We start from the raw sequence: 17,094 nt of genomic DNA on the forward strand, positions 1-17,094 counted from the left end.
GTTGGAGATGTGCCCACTCATCTAGTCTAGAAAACAAATGGGAAAAAAGGTGCAAAGAAAAATATGCTTCATGTTATAAAGAAAATTCGGAATCTGGGGCGTCATTCTCCGACCCCCCGCCGGGTCGGAGAATGGCCGTTGGCCGCCGTGAATCCCGCCCCCGCCCCCGCCGAAGTCTCCGCTCCCGGAGATTGGGCGGGGGCGGGAATCCAGCCGCGCCGGTTGGCGGGACCCCCCGCTGGATTCTCCGGCCCGGATGGGCCGAAGTCCCGCCCAGGAATTGCCTGTCCCGCCGGCGTAAATCAAACCTGGTATTTACCGGCGGGACCAGGCGGCGTGGGCGGGCTCCGGGGTCCTGGGGGGGGCGCGGGGCGATCTGACCCCGGGGGGTGCCCCCACGGTGGCCTGGCCCGCGATCGGGGCCCACCGATCCGCGGGCGGGCCTGTGCCGTGGGGGCACTATTTCCCTTCCGCCTCCGCCACGGCCTCCACCATGGCGGAGGCGGAAGTGACTCTCCCCACTGCGCATGCGCGGGAAACTGACAGCGGCCGCTGACGCTCCCGCGCATGCGCTGGGAAACTGACAGCGGCCGCTGACGCTCCCGCGCATGCGCCGCATTTCCGCGCCAGCTGGCGGGGCAACAAATGCCATTTCCGCCAGCTGGCGGGGCGGAAATCCCTCCGGCGTCGGCCTAGCCCCTCAATGTTGGGGCTAGGCCGCCAAAGATGCGGAGACTTCCGCACCTTTTTGCCGGCGCGATGCCCGTCTGATTTGCGCCGGCTTTGGCGCCAGTCGGCGGGCATCCCGCCGTTGGGGGAGAATTTCGCCCCTGGAATTTTCAAATATCACAGCCTGGAAATTACATGGGGCGGGATTCTCCCCTAGCCGGCGGGGCGGGGGGTCCCGGCGCGATGGAGTGGCGGGAACCACTCCGGCGTCAGGCCGCCCCAAAGGTGTGGGAGTCTCCGCACCTTTAGGGGCCAAACCCTCACCTTGAGGGGCTAGGCCCGCGCCGGAGCGGTTTCCACTCCGCCGGCTGGCGGGAAAGGTCTTTGGCGTCACGCCAGCCGGGGCCAAAACGTCTTCGCCGAGCGACGCGGGTCCGAGCATGCGCGGGAGCGTCAGCGGCTGCTGACATCATCCCCGCGCATGCGCAGGGGAGGGGGTCTCTTCCGCCTCCTCCATAGTGAAGACCATGGCGAAGGCGGAAGAAAAAGAGTGCCCCAACGGCACAGGCCCGCCCACGGATCGGTGGGCCCCGATCGCGAGCCAGGCCACTGTGGGGGGACTCCCCAGGGCCAGATCGCCCCCCCCCTCCCCCAGGACCCCAGAACCCGCCCGCGCCGCCTTGTCCCACCGTTCAAAGGTGGTTTGATTCACGCCGGCGGGACAGGCATTCCAGCAGCGTGACTTCGGCCCATCGTGGGCCGGAGAATCGGCGGGGGTGGGCCCGCCGACCGGCGCAGCGCGACTCCCGCCCCCGGCGAATCTCTGGTCGCAGAGACTTCGGGACACAGCGGGGGCGGGATTCACGCCAGCCCCCGGCGATTCTCCGACCCAGCGTGGGGTCGGAGAACCCCGCCCCCGATGTCAGTGGCCATATTTTTAACACCATTGCATGATATTCCTTTGTCCACTATTTTCACTTAAATGGTTCTGTGGGTGTGATTTTCCAGGTTGCATCCCGCCGGAATTGGGTCGGGACGCAGCCGATAGGTCCCTGGATAGGCCTCTCCCGGGATTCCTGGCGGTCGTTAACAGATCTCGTGACACGTCACACTCTGGATCTCGCCCACAGTGAGTTCAGAAATTCACTTAACTATGTCTACGTTGGATCGAACCCGGCATCCACCGGCCTCTCTGAGGAGACTTAGCACTGATCCCCACAAGGGAGGGGGTCCAAGGGTCATATTGTGGGGTCAAGAGATCGGGGCACCATTTAGAAATGGCGCCCCAATCTCTTCCTGCACGGAGGAGCTCCACTCGTCTGATCTCCTCAGTGTGCAGATATCCGCCTGACTGATCCGCTTGAAGGCTTCACCCAGTGAGTTTTATTTCACTGAGATCTGTCAGTATTTTCCCCAGAAAAACAACTCAGTTAAACCTTTTCAAGCAAATCTCCACTCTTAACAGTCCTTGAAATGCAAATGTTAACCATAAATGAGAGGAGAGTTGTTGACTTGACACATTAGTAATGCAACGGTCAATGTTAGAACACCTTCTGGGATGTCTGAATGAATTGCTGGAAACATTTCCACATTCCTTAGAAAAATTAATTGTATGCTACTGTAAACAGGCGACAAATTCTTTCTGATTCCGGTCTTATTTTGCAGGGAAATATCCTTGAATGGAAAGAGTTTTAAAGGGCATCTAACTGCTATAAAAATTTCAGAGACCAAGGCAAAAAGACTTGGGTCAAAATACTTTGTGTCACGTAATCCAATTAAATAAGACATACTTTTCCTTGACTCGAGATCCTTTTCCTCTGCAGCATGAGGTTATTGATCGATCCGTGTCACAACGCCCTCCTCTTTACCCTCTTTTCTGACCTTCTGATGCTGTTCTCATTTTCACACTACCTTAGGAATGCAGGCTCGAAGAGATGATACACTGTTTACCTCTTTAGCTACATCATCTGGGCAGGTACTCCTTGGGTAGTCGTGTGAGATTTTTCATTTTGAGAGCCTCATCCATCATCTCTATATAACTATTAATTACACTTTTCATTTCGGGTGTAAACGGATCGAAATCTTTCTGCCGCAGCCCAGATCGTTTGAAGTTCCCGTCCTTTTGAGTTTCGACACACAGTAGTCTGTCTTCCGACACAGTAATGTTCAGGAACTCCACCATACGCTTCAGCTGCGGTAAGAGATTTCTCTTCATGTCTTCATAGTGAACCACCAGCACTCGATTACAATATTTTAACCAATCCAAAGTATGGGAGGCCCACCAGGAGGCATAAGTATTTACAAATTCTGGCCATTCTGCAGAGAGAGAAATTTTAATTTTGTTCAGCAATTTTGCATATATCAGAGCATAGAGCTGCAGTACCCCTCCCACCCTTAACCCACACTGCAAAGCTACCATGACATTCTGCTTCAAAGCTTCTCCCATGAGGCTGCTGTTGCTGACTCTGAATTGACAGGCAGGCAAGGTGTAGTGGGCAGCACCACCACCAATGCTGAATTATAGCCTCAGTTGACCTCAGCTCCCCTGTTGCTAAGGACAGGGAAAATTCTCCTGCGTTTCTGTCCGAAATGTCAACCATAATACTCCCAACAAAAGCTAAGATTCCATAATGTGTCTTATCTGTCAGCAAGAAATGCTTACTTCCATCTTTGCAGCGCTGCCTCAGTTCCCCACAGTCGCTGAGGCCTCATCAATGCATTCATAACCTCTTGACCCAATGCCCCTTAATTCCTGGGGCTAAACTCCACAGAGGGGCATGGCCACCAGACATCATTCTACCTTGCTCTCTGGCTCAAGCATCAGGGTCACTTCCTCAGAAGGGTGGGGTCATGCCAGTTCCAGGATTCCCAGGGTGTCCACCCTGGAGGAGTCAGGAATATCTCCCCATGATCCCATGCTTCTCTGCATGCAAGTGGGTCATTGCAGCTGAGGAACATCAGAAATTTTAAAAGAAAGTTTTGGATTTAAATTGGCCACTTTTCCAATGCAACAATAGATCATTCCACCTTCTGACTTTCCAAAACTGGCTCTTGCAGTTAATAGTCTCTGTCCCAGTCCCACCAAGAACTGATTAACACATGCAATTTCCTTGCATTATGCAGGTGTACTTTAGACGGAGAATTGTAAGTAAACGTGCTGGGGATTGGGGCATATTGTCATCTTAGCTGTTTTGATGATATCTGCGTGAACAGGTGGGAGCAGGAAACTGATTTTCCCAATGTAGGGGGGAAAAGAGGATGGAGACTGAAATTCCCTCCAAGTGGCATGGCTGAGTGACTGCACAGCAATCGGCAACATATTTTGCAGGCAAGCAAACAAGCCGCAGATGACCAACATTCCCTTTAACGTGCGCAAATGTGGTCATACAGTAATCTTAAAGTGACAGAGTCTGGGAATGGTGTCCTGCCACAGTCAACATCGTAGTGGAGTAGTCTAGGAATGTTGTCCTGCCACTGTCAGCGTCGCAGTGGTGTAGTCTGGGAATGGTGTCTTGCCACAGTCAGCGTCACAGTGAGGCAGTCTGGGAATGGTGTCTTGCCACAGTCAGCGCCACAGTGAGGCAGTCTGGGAATGGTGTCGTGCCACAGTCAGCGTCAGCAGTATGGAAGCAGACAGCAGCGTTCCGAAGTGACATCACAGTTCCGAAAGTGACGTGGGACCAATGGGAGCAGCTGATTGGTGAGTAAGTCCTGGTGGGTATTAAATTGTAAGTCATTTTTTAAGCAAGGGTATAGACTTATTTGATTTTTTAAAAGTTTTCTAGAGTTTTAAATTTAAAGAGTTTACTCATGACAGGAGAGCGCAACACCATGGTATGCTCCTCCTGCTCTACGTGGGATGCCATGGATATTTCCAGCACCTGGGACCAGAATGTGTGCAGGACGTGAGTCCAGCTGCAGCTCCAGCTTGGGTTTCAGAGCTGGAAAGGTGGCTGGGACATTGCAGAGCATCCATGGGTCTGAGAGTATCATGGACAGCACATTTACACAGCCGCTGAAGGGGCTTGAGGAAGGAAGGAAATGGTTGACTACCAGGCAGTACAAGAGAAACAGATATTTCAGGAGTCCCCTGGGGTCCCGCTTACAAATCCGCATGGTTCCTCCAGGGAGTGCAGACAGAGCCAAGCTTCTGACACCGCCAGCATCCTGTCTGTACAGGAAGGGAGGAAGAGATGAAAAACAATAGAAATAGGGGATTCTATAGACAGGCGAACAGATGGGCACTACTGTGGCTATCAATGTAACTGCAGGATTGTATGTTGCATCCCTGGTTCCAGGGTCCGGGAAATCATTGAATGGCTGCAGGACATCCTGAAGGGTGAGGGTCGTAAGTCAGAGGTCATGGTACATGTTGGTACCAGTGACATGGGTAGAAAGAGGGATGAGGTCTTGCATCAAGAATTTAGGGAGCTAGGCTGTAGACTAAAAAGCAGGACCTCTGTATTACTCCCAGTGCCATATGCTAATGAACATAGAAATAGGAGAATAGTGCCGATGAATGCATGGCTTAAGGTTTGGTGCAGGAAGGAGGGATTTAGATTTCTGGATCAATGGAACCATTTCCAGGGAAGGTGGGATCTGTACCATCAGGGCAGTCTAGATCTGAACCAAAGCGGGACTAACATCCTTGCGGGCGGGTTGCTAGTGCTGTTGGGAGGAGTTTAACCTAATTTGGCGGGGGGAGGGGGCGGTGTCGCACAGACTATTAGAAGAATAGGGGCATAGCATAATACAGTAAAGTAATCAAGTCAGAGGGAGTACAGCTGTATTGATTTTCAAGGGATTAAGGCAACCCTAATTGGCCTCTACTTTAATTCCAGGAGTATCACAGGTAAAACGGATGAGTTAAGGGCGAGGATTGACACATGGATTTGTAATGTAGTAACCATCACAGAGATGTGGTTGAGGGAGGGCCAGGATTGGCAGCTCAACATTCCGAGATATAGAATCTTCAGGCGAGACAGGGGAGGGGGTAAAAGAGGAGGAGGAATTGCATTATTAGTTAAGAAGTCAGTTACTGCAGTAAAGAGAGATGATGGTGCAATTTAGCCACCGCGTTGCACCCAGCGTTGTTCTGGGCCCAGCAGTTAAATCGTGGGAGATGCCAAATTCGAGATCAGCGCCATGCACAAATCAGTTCACCATCTAACCGTCCGGATCTGGTGGCAGGTTTCCGGATCACGCCCAAACATGGCGAGAAGATAATTGACCCCAGTGAGCAGAAACCTCCATCTCATTATCAAGATAAAGTCCAATGTAACAGCTTCCCGGGAACTAACTGGCTCCACAGTGAGAGATCCCGTGGTTGTCGCTTAGCACTCCTTGTTAAAAGCATGAAGCTGGCACAATGACTGCTGAGGGGGACCGAGGAAGTGAGTAGCCATTTCTATTTTCCGGCATGCAGCCCAAGTGCGCTGGCGCTGCTTCCCCGATGCCCGAGGGCGGGGTGGGGTCACCCAGGGGGTTTGGGCCTGGTCGGGGGACTGGGCGTCATAGGTCGGGATTCACCCCTGAGCTGGGGGGTGGGAGAGTGGGGGTGAGGGGCTTAGTGTCTGCGGGGCCAATAAGCCACACTAAAGTACTGTGTATGCCCGCATCAGGGGCAAAAACAGCTGTTGCCTGTTTGTCCGACCAAACACTTCCAACCCTGCTCTTGGTTATATGCTGCAGGTCACTTTAACTCCCATTGACTGTAAGCAGCCTCTAGCTTCACAGTTGAAGACTGTTGCAAATAAAGAATTAGCATTGCGAGTTATGTGAGCACTTCACAGCTGCAAGTTCTGTTTGATGCTGGCTCCTGCTGTTGGCTGCGAATGTCTGGAGGCTGCTGTTTCTGTTTCCTTCCTTTTCTTTCGCCGGAAAGAAGGTCAATTTTTTCTAAGGTACCTGGGCCCTGGAACACCGTGCTCAAGGGGACCTAGGAGTTAAGAAGGCAATCCGGTTTGAATCAAGAAGATGACGCTGTCGGACCTGGTGTGCGACATTGATCCAAATGAGCAACCTGATGGAGATGTTGAAGAAATGCTTTCGCAGATTGCTGATGCTTTGTTGCTGGTGTAGTGAGTGCTGCATGTAACTGGCGTGTTGCCGTGGGTTAAAAACGCTGGAAGTCAAAGATGTTCAACTGCACCTTGAGCACCATGTGGATTTGGTCCCAATGAGATTGGGCCGTGTGGGAGCGGCCTGCACAGCTGCGGCTCCTGGACGGAGAATGGCACTGACACAGCCAACAAGTCATACATTGATGAACTGTTCATTTCTATGACAAAGTCCTAGTTGATAAAACACTCTTGCGAAATCCTCCATTTCTGTTGCGGAACCTGCGAGGGGTGATGCCGTGTGTTTGTCTTTTTTTTTGTGCAAATGAGGTGATATAGCTTCGTATTGATAAGAATATGGAACAATGGCGTTTCCTTGTTTTGTGATGTGTGTAATGTTACATAGTTGATTTTCAAATCTTTGTTACTGTTGACCGTTTTTGCTACTAAAATATTACTCGAGTGTGCATTCTTGTGGGGACACTTGGACAAGTGTTATTGCCCAGCATTCCAATCAAACTGTGAGGCCTGGACACTTTGCCTGAACCCTGGAGGCATCACCACCAGAGAGGCAGCGGCCAACAATTAGACACTGAGCAGCTGGGCTTGAGGTCTGGAGCTATCCCCTCGACCAAAGGGTGAATCTATGGATTAGGGGAGGACATCTGAGCATGGTCCCTGGAAGGGGCTTGGGGTCTAGGGGCTCATGCCTTGGCTGGGGGGTGAGTGTCGGAGTGAGGTTCTCCAGCACAACTGGCTTGGTGGAAGACACTCTGAGAAAAGGTGGGACATGTAAGGGTGGGGAGGCTGGGGGGATCCCAGGATCTCGGGGTGGAAGCCCGAACTGATTTTCAATCTCTCTCCTTCTCCAATTCCTTACAGATACCACAATTGATGTTGTTGTCGTCCCCTCAGCGCCTGCCCTTGCGGCTCTGGTGGCAGCCCAAGTGGCCAGACTTTGGAGAAAGCAGCAGGCTAGAGGCAGCACCCCATGAGCAGGGGGCTGTCGCACACCCTGCAGGCCTGGCTGCCCATTATGACGAGGAAGGACCCAGAGGGGGACGCCGGTGATGGCCCAAGGTGTACAGGCGTCATTGGTTGTTCAATGAGATGATGGACAGAATGTGTCGCAGGAAGCTCCATCTCAGCAAAGAGACAGTGAGGCAGTGGCACTATGTGCCATGTCCTCGCGGACTTGGCAACCCATGGAGGAGGAGGATACCTGCTCACAGTGGCCTCGAAGGTGAACGCCCCCTGAATTTTTATGCCACCAGATGATCCCAGGTCTCGAACGGGAACTTGTGCGGCATCTCTCAATCTACAGCCTGCAAATATATCCATGAGGTCATGGATGCTCTGTATGCCAGGGCAGTTGACTATGTCAACTTTGACGTAGACCAAGTGAATCAAGATGCCCGGGCAGCAGGATTCCCCGCCATTGTCGGGTATCCCAGGTCGAGGGGGTTAATTGATGGCACATATGCTACCTTGCACACACCGTGGCATCAGGGAGTGCCCTTCATTAACAGGTAGGGGGTTCCACTCCTTGAATGCTCAACTGGTGTGCGACCACCATCTCAGGGTCTTGCACCTGTGTGCATGCTTACCCCAGGGCGCGTGCATGACAGCTATACTGGGACAGGCGAAGATCTCCGGCGAAGGATGGAGGAAAGAAGAATCCATGAGGAGGCCCGACGAGGTCTACTCCAAGGCCTCACTCCAGGAGCGCCCGACCAGGCCACCAGGGAAGGAGCAGAGCAGATCCGGCCCAACCTGACTCAGGAAGCCCCTGCCTGTGACCCAGGACCACGAAGCCAGTGTCCAGTGACGTACCACAGGGATCTGTGTGGGGCCCCCGATTATTCATCAGTCCCTGGGGGTAGGATGATACATAGATTGGCAGGGTGGTTAACAGTGAGGCTGAGTGTCTTGGGTTTTAGGAAAATATAGACGGGATGGTCAAATGGGCAGAGAAGTGGCAGATGGAATTTAACCCTGAAAAGTGTGTGATGATATACTTTGGAAAGAGAAATTTGACAAGGAAGTTTTCAATGAATGGTATGAGACCAGGAAGTTCGGAGGAACAAAGGGACCTTGGCGTGTTTGTTCTGAAACGTGAAGGCTGAAAGACAGGTTAATAGGGTTTTGAAAAAAACATATGGGACACTTGCCTTTATCAATCATGGCAGAGATTACAAAAGCAGGGGTGTCATGTTGGAGTTGTACAGAACTTTAGTGAGGCCACCACTGGGGTACTATGTGCAGTTCAGGTCGCCACATTATCGGAAGGATGTGACTGCACCAGAGAGGGTGCAAAGGAGATTCACCAGGTTGTTGCCTGGGATGGAACATTTAAGTTTATGAAGGGAGGTTGGATAGGCTTTGGTTGTTTTCGTTGCAGCAGGTAAGACGGATGGGTGACCTGACCGATGTGTACAGATTGAGGGGGGTGGACAGCATTGATTAGGGAATAGCTATTCCCCTTAGTTGAATGGTCAGTGACATGAGGCCACAGATTCAAGGTAAGGGACAGGAGGTTTCGGGGGATTTAAGGAAAAGGTTATTTACCCAGAGGGTGGTGACGGTTTTGAATGCACTGATAGAGTATCTGGTTGGGCACTTGGCACTGCATGACATTCAAGATTATGGGCCAAGTGCTGGTAAATGGGATTCGGGAGGTAGCTCAGGTGTTTTTCACTGGTCGGTGCAGACTAGATGGGCCAAAGAGCATCTTCTGCAATGTGATTCTGTGCTGTTGTGATTCTGTGACCACACATTGCAGTAAAGAGGCTGCACACAATGACTAAATCTGAGCAGGAGCATTTATTGACACCCAGTGGAACAATTTCCAGCCCCAAATTCTTCTTCGACGCGCAAAAGATTTGGCACCATGATTATCAGTGTTTCACTAGCCAACCTTATTGACTTCTACAATCTACAGCTTGTCCAAATCTTTGTCATTTTCACCAAGTCGCTATGCTGGTTCATTATTTCCACATCCCCGCCCCCACCATCACCCCGCAGCGCACCCCCCCCCCCACCCCCCCCCACCCCCCCCCGCCATCTCTCTCTGCCTTTCCTACCTTATTCTGCCAACATCTTCAACCTCGTGTCTCTTATCTATGGCCATTTAACCCTGGCTCTTTGTATATGTGGAAGATCCATTGCTTCCTTCCCTTCACATTTGAAGGCACAATCCAGCCGTTTCATCAATATAACTTGACCTTCCTGGCTACACCCAACTGCATTTATTTAAAAAAAATCTCTGTACCTTTAAAACCCAGCATGGAAAGGGAGCCTGAAAATTAATTGATCTGGCTGAGCTTAGTCAACTCTCAGTACTCCCTGACAAAGACATTCTGCCCATTCTTCTCATCCTTTGTGACGCACCTGATAACCTTTTCTGCTTTAAAGGCCGTTATAAATGCAAATTTAAAAAAAAAAAATTAAGAGTAGCCAATTGTTTTTCTTTTTCCAATTAAGGGTCAATTTAGCGTGGGCAATCCATCTAACCAGCACATCTTTGGGTTGTGGGGGTGAAACCCAAGCAGACATGGGGGGAATGTGCAAACTCCACCCGGCAGTGATCCAGGGCCGGGATTTGAATCCTGGTCCTCAGTGCCACAGTCCCAGTGCTAACCACTGCGCCACATGCCGTCCTTATAAATGCAATTATCAGGAGAGTCAGAAATTCTGTCACTCATTTCAGAAATTACTTTAGCTTCCATGCGATGCTTGGGAAGTCACCAAGTGGGAAGTCCCAAGCAGAAACTGGCCCTCGAGCCAGGACATCATGAATGCTGCCACAGCACAAAGAAAACTATCAAAATGACTCAGTGATCACTAACATGACAAGCATCAGGCCTGTTAATACTTAACAGTGGTGGGTGTCATCATCTATGCTCATTTGCAGAAATTGTTAGAACGGGACCTGCCATTTTACCTTTACTCTTCCAGTGGCGTTCCGATGCATATCCCAGGTGACCAGCACGCTTTCTATTAAACTCTGCCATCAAAGCCTTGTAAGGGTTTCTGACCAACAAGATGGCTGCATTAAATGTTTCTATTTCTCTTTTCCCACTCTCATGGGTTTTTATGCAGATAGTCCGCCCACTTTTCCAGTAGTCCTTTTCGCCTTTGAAACCTATCAATGATAAAGAAGTTAACAATTGGGCATTGGACAGCATCACTACATACTCCTAAAAACATAGGCACAGCTTATTCAAAAGGAATCTAAAATTTGAACTTCTTCGGGAGACAGTGGTGTGATGGTAATGTCATTGGATTAATAATCCAGAGGCCCAGGCTAATGTTCTGGGAATAAGGGTTTAAATCCCACTGATGGAATTTGAATTCCAATAGTAATCTGGAATTGAAAAGCTAATCTCAGTCTTGGTGATCATGAAACCATTGTCGTAAATCCCCATCTGATCCACTAATGTACTTTGGAGAAGGAAATAGACTATAAGACATAGGAGCAGAATTAGGCCACTCGGCCCATCGAGTCTGCTCCGCCATTCAATCATGGCTGATATTTTCTCATCCCCATTCTCCTGCCTTCTCTCCATAACCCCTGATCCCCTTATTAATCAAAAACCTATCTATCTCTGTCTTAAAGACACTCGGTGATTTGGCCTCCACAGCCTTCTGTGGCAAAGGGTTCCACAGATTCACCACCCTCTGGCTGAAGAAATTCCTCCTCATCTCTGTTTTAAAGAAATCGGCCCTCCTTACTTGGTCTGGTTTACATGTGACTCCTGACCCATAGCAATGCGGTTAACTCTTAACTGCCCGTCTGAAATGGTGTGGCAAGTCATTCGGTCCAAGGGAAATTAGGGATGGATAACAAATGCTGGCTTTGCTAGAGCCACCTACATCCCATGAGAGGAATTTTTTAAAATGGGTTCAGGGCTAACGCCACCATAATAACTTCTTGTACGTGACAAGTTACAAATATCTTTATGAATGAGATTATTGCGGTAGTAAATCAATTCTGATTGTTAGGTGTTCAGTCCTGACTAAGTCTATTGGGTGCTGCTCATTTTGACATATTATGCAAAATACAACACGATTTCATAAATTTAGAAACAAAACAGTAGGTGCAAGAAATAATTATACCAAAGATAGTTAAAAATACAAGTTCAGAAGAAGAGAAGGTACTCAGCCATTTTATGGTGCTTATGCATTTTAAGCTAATAAGTTCATATCGTTTTATTGGTACCTGAGTCAGATTCAATTTAAAATCCTACAGCCACCTTTCTAGTGAATGATAAATAAGATGCCGAATGTATCTTATGAATTGATGTGCTCAGGAATTGACTAAATTCTGTATAATTGGATGTAACAACAAATAAGTGTTACATTTATAACATTGAGGCTTCAGTTATTCAGGGGATACTGAAAAAACCATAAAACACTATTAAAGGAACTTAAGAAATAGGAGCATAAAGTACGCCTTTGAGCCATTCAAAAAAAACATGGTTCATCGTCTGTTTCAACTCCACTTTCCCACACTTCCAATATCCTTTGATTCCCTTGGTATCCAATAACTATCCACCACTGCCTTGATTATAATCAATTACTGACATCCACACTTGTCTGGGATAGAGAATTCAAAACATTTGCAACCCTGTGAGTGAATAAATTTCTCCTCATCTCAGTCCTAAATGGCTAATTCATTTGTTGTGGTATTGCGACCCCTAGTCCTGGTTGCCTGAACAGGGGGAAATAGCTTTCCAACATCTATCCTTCTAAGCTCCTTTAAGAAATTTATATGTTACAATTTGAATATTCAGAGAGCAGGTCTAGTCTGCTTAGTTTATCTTCATAGGACAATTCCCTCATCCCATACAATGAACCTTTACTGCTGTCCCTTAAAGGAAAGTATATCCTTTCTTGGGTAAGGAGACCAACATTGAATACAACATTCCAAATGCGTTTTCACCCAGGTCCATATAATTATAATAGATTCCTTTAATACTTGCACTCCAATCCGTTCGTAATAAAAACTAGAAGTCCCTTCCTTTCCTAATTGCTTGCTGTGTCTGCATTTTAACGTTTTGTGATTCATGTGCAAGACCCAAGTCCCTCTGAATACCAATATTTCCCAATTCCTCGGCATTTAAAAAAATATTCTGCTTTTCTAATTTTCCAACCAAGATGGTAACTTTACACTTTTCCACAGTATATTCCATCTGCCATGCACTTCCCCATTCACTTCACCTGTCTCTACCACTTTTCAGCCTCTGCTTCCTCCTCATAGCTTACTGTCCCAACTAAATTGTCATTGATGTAGGTTGTAAGCAGCTGAGGCCCAAGCATTGATTCTGGTGGCACCCAACTAGTTACAATTTGCCAATCTGAATATGACTTGATTATTCCTGTCCAATTCTGAATTCATGCTAATATGTTGCTCCCCAATCCATTTCAACCTAATTATGTTTAATTACCTTTTGCACAGCGCCTTATCAAACATTTTTTGAAGTCTGTACACACCACATAACTGGTTCTGCCTTATCTACACTGCTAGTTCTAACCTCAAAAAACTCCCAATAGAATTGTCAAATACTTCCTTTCCATAAATGCACATTGACTCTATCCAATCAGAGGATACATTTTGAGTCCACCTTAATCCATTTACATGCATTGCTTTAGATGTAGGTTTACAAAAATGCTTTCTAAGTGGAGTAAAATCAACCTTTTATCAGAGCCATTTTATTTTACAAATAGACGTGCAAAATTGCACTGCTCAATCCTTTGGTTTTGCATTGAAGAGCTGATTTCTTATCAATTTGTAATTAAAGTTCACATGAATTATACGATTCGAGATATCCAACAACAAATTCAGAGTTTCAAAAGTGCTGACTGCCTCTGTGCATCGATACCTAACCTTTATAAAACAGATTCTTTATAGTTGTGATTGATTGTCAACACTGTAACTGGCGAACAATTAAATATTCTCGGTATAATTTATGGATGTGTTATTTACCCAATAAAGCTTTGAGCATTTAAGGGTGGGATTTGTTGTGCATCCCGCTGCATGTTTTGGGGAGGTGGGCGGCAGCCTGTCATTGACCAATGGAAGGATCCTCTGGGTCCCGCCATTGTCAACGGGGTTTCCTATTGAATGCACCCCTCGCCGTCGTGAAACCCGTGGGAGGGGTGCATTGTTGGGGGCACAGGAAAATCCCACAGGTGTGAACAGCCTGAAGGTTCTCTAAAGATACAATTTTTGCTTGTGGTCCATACAAATAGTTGTTGAATAAATAACAAGGCAAAGAATGTTAGTTGCATAGTAATTGTGTTTCATTGCATGCAGCTGGTAAGCATTAATTGGCCATTCTGTTCAACCACCTATAAGGAGACACAGACTAAAACTATCATTTTTTTGGATTAGGAGGTATATGCTTGTAACATGTAACTCGGTATATAAATATGTGCAAAGATTGGCTCCAGCAAGCCAGTTAGAAAAACAAAGAATACCACATACCCTTGTTATAAAGAGTCCCGTCAAAATAATAGCTTCCAGTGTAGAATCCGGTGGCATGTTCTATCAAATGTCGTGCCCATGTATTTCCAGCACCCGGAAAGCTGGAGAGAGCAACCATTACCTTTGTTTTTGTAGGCAGGAACTTCCTATCTGTACATCTGGTGTCTAGAAAAGAAGTGAAGTTCGATGAAATCTGTCATAATTCCTGATTTCGTTTTTTCTGACAGTGTCTTCTAGGCAGGATCAGAAATCAACTGGATTACACATTTTAGTTTCAAGAGAAAGAAAAAAAACATTTAATTTAATTTGAATGAAATCGGAATGATTTGGAGGAAGATGAGCTTGAAAGTAAATTGTTCTGCACGTGGGCAGTGGAATGATTTTCTTCTATTTATTCCTAAAAATATGCAATCCCATAAAGACATTGTGTAGTTGCATATCCTGTAGATCTTGAGTGAAAGGAGATGACAAAATTATTTGTTGTCTTTTAGTTAAAGATGTTTATTTTTGGTCTCTCTACTCTGGCAATCTTTGTGATGTTATTCCACCGTGGTATGCAATTGTCCTGGATTGATCAATGAAAACTTACTTCTATTTCACTCTAGTGAGTGTTTCTCTGATGAAGGTGCCTCCATTTTGTTTTTGGATTTTTTTTCTCTGGAGCTGGTTTGAATGTTGTATTTTCAGTTTGGATACCTGCCTCTTTGGGATTTAGGGTGCGGTGTTAAAAATATAGTGACTGTTCATTCCTACTGCTTTTTTTCTTTTGATTCTCTATCTGATAACAGAACAATAATCAATGCGTATCTCCGACTTGCCAAAAGAGCTCAAATTAAAAAGCAGAAATTGTTCCTTCCTTATTCTCTTCTATTTTCTCCAGTTTTTTTGCATTTCTGTGAGTATTATATTTTTGCTAACATTAGTGAAGAATTATATTCTTGCTAATTCTAATGAAGAATTAATTTGAGCATAAACTTGGTGCAATGTTAGTAGACCATGAATCATGTGCATGTGAAAATTGTTTAATTGTGAGAAAACTGGGCACTTGGCAGCTGTTTTCAAATCTGAAAAATTAACCTTTTAACCTGGCCAGAACTGAGAAATCATGAAGTGCTGCATCATATTGGGAGTTGAGGATAGACAGGTCATTTTGAAGGATGAGATTATCAGGTCGTGTCCTTCAATCAGACTCACGTTCCTCAATTTCCTGCTACACTACACACAACCCATGCATTTTTGGTATTTTATCAGCCTTTGAATTTTGACGGAAAGTCTTATTCCCCCTTTGCTTTCTTGGCTGCTTAATTTCCATCATTGCTTCCATCTGTCAATGGCACCAGGTACGATGCACTCAATCACTGCCGCAGTAGGGGCCTGTCATACAACAGCACCCACAATTGTGTATCCTCTTATCACATTCAGAACTGTGGTGTCCAGATAATCAGAACAGTACACTTGGCAGGGATATGATTGCATATGCAATACCTTCATCCAAAGATTAAAATACTATAGATTGGATTAAAAGGAACAACCCTGTAAGGAAGAATGGGTTTTTAATTAATAGCTAGATAGATTTTTGGGACAGTTTATTTATCTGCGTATGTAAGTTGCTTAACAGAAATGAAGAAAACCACAGGACATTTAAATTCAGAATCAGCGTTCAAAGTGATTTGCATCAGCCCAATTAGGACCAATAGCATTGGTTTTGCTGCTTGTCCTGACCAAGGTGACAACGTGTTGTTTTTCATGCAACCCCTGCAGGACCATGCTGTGTGACCTCTTCAAACCTAACTGCACAGATTTATGATGTGTGGACTATACTTAATGTGTTTTAAGATGGACTTTTTATCCCGGTATGACATGTGCATGTCAGTGTGTCATTATTCAACCTTTAGAAACAAGTAAGATGCCACACAGTGTGAATTGTACATTATAATAATTGTGAATATCATCACAGATTGCACCTATAATGGGAATAGCAGGTGAACTAATAGTAATTCCACTCCCCCTCCCTCCCCTGCCTTCCTTCAGCACTAAGGAGGGAGGTCAAGGTGGTGAGTACCCTCCCTACACTTATTCAGGATAAGGAGGGAGGTCCTTCAGGGAAGGTGGGGCAGCAGAGAGCTTGAGTTAGGCTGGAGAGACACAAAGAACAAAGAACAAAGAAAAGTACAGCACAGGAACAGGCCCTTCGGCCCTCCAAGCCCGTGCCGACCGTGCTGCCTGACTAAGCTACAATCTTCTACATTTCCTGGGTCCGTATCCCTCCATTCCCATCCTATTCATGTATTTGTCAAGATGCCCCTTAAATGTCTCTGTCGTCCCTGCTACCACCACCTCCTCCGGCAGCGAGTTCCAGGCACCCACTACCCTCTGTGTAAAAGGCTTGCCTCGTACATCTACTCTAAACCTTGCCCCTCGCACCTTAAACCTATGCCCCCTAGTAATTGACCCCTCTACCCTGGGGAAAAGCCTCTGACTATCCACTCTGTCTATGCCCCTCATAATTTTGTAGACCTCGATCAGGTCGCCCCTCAACCTCCGTCGTTCCAGTGAGAACAAACCGAGTTTATTCAACCGCTCCTCGTAGCTAATGCCCTCCATACCAGGCAACATTCTGGTAAATCTCTTCTGCACCCTCTCTAAAGCCTCCACATCCTTCTGGTAGTGTGGCGATCAGAATTGAACACTATACTCCTAGTGTGGGCAAACTAAGGTTCTATACAGCTGCATCATGGCTTGCCAATTCTTATACTCAATGCCCCGGCCAATGAAGGCAAGCATGCCGTATGCCTTTTTGACTACCTTCTCCACCTGTGTTGCCCTTTTCAGTGACCTGTGGACCTGTACTCCTAGATCTCTCTGACTTTCAATACT

The 17,094-nt window shown here is 47.1% G+C and overlaps 1 protein-coding gene across 1 annotated transcript in view; it reads right to left on the minus strand.

Moving 5' to 3' along the window:
* Positions 1–1,406: 1,406 nt before the first annotated feature.
* wscd1a (WSC domain containing 1a) overlaps positions 1,407–17,094 on the minus strand; it is a 230,469-nt gene continuing 214,781 nt past the window's right edge. Inside the window, exons 7-9 of the mRNA XM_072469546.1 lie at positions 14,218–14,382; positions 10,672–10,872; positions 1,407–2,985 (exon numbers count right to left, since the gene is read on the minus strand). Of these exons, the coding sequence (XP_072325647.1) occupies positions 2,633–2,985; positions 10,672–10,872; positions 14,218–14,382 (719 nt within the window). The 3' untranslated portion in view covers positions 1,407–2,632. The remainder of the gene's footprint in view (positions 2,986–10,671; positions 10,873–14,217; positions 14,383–17,094) is intronic.

This window comes from Scyliorhinus torazame, chromosome 12 (genome assembly GCF_047496885.1).
Source record: "Scyliorhinus torazame isolate Kashiwa2021f chromosome 12, sScyTor2.1, whole genome shotgun sequence".
Lineage (NCBI taxonomy): Eukaryota > Metazoa > Chordata > Chondrichthyes > Carcharhiniformes > Scyliorhinidae > Scyliorhinus > Scyliorhinus torazame.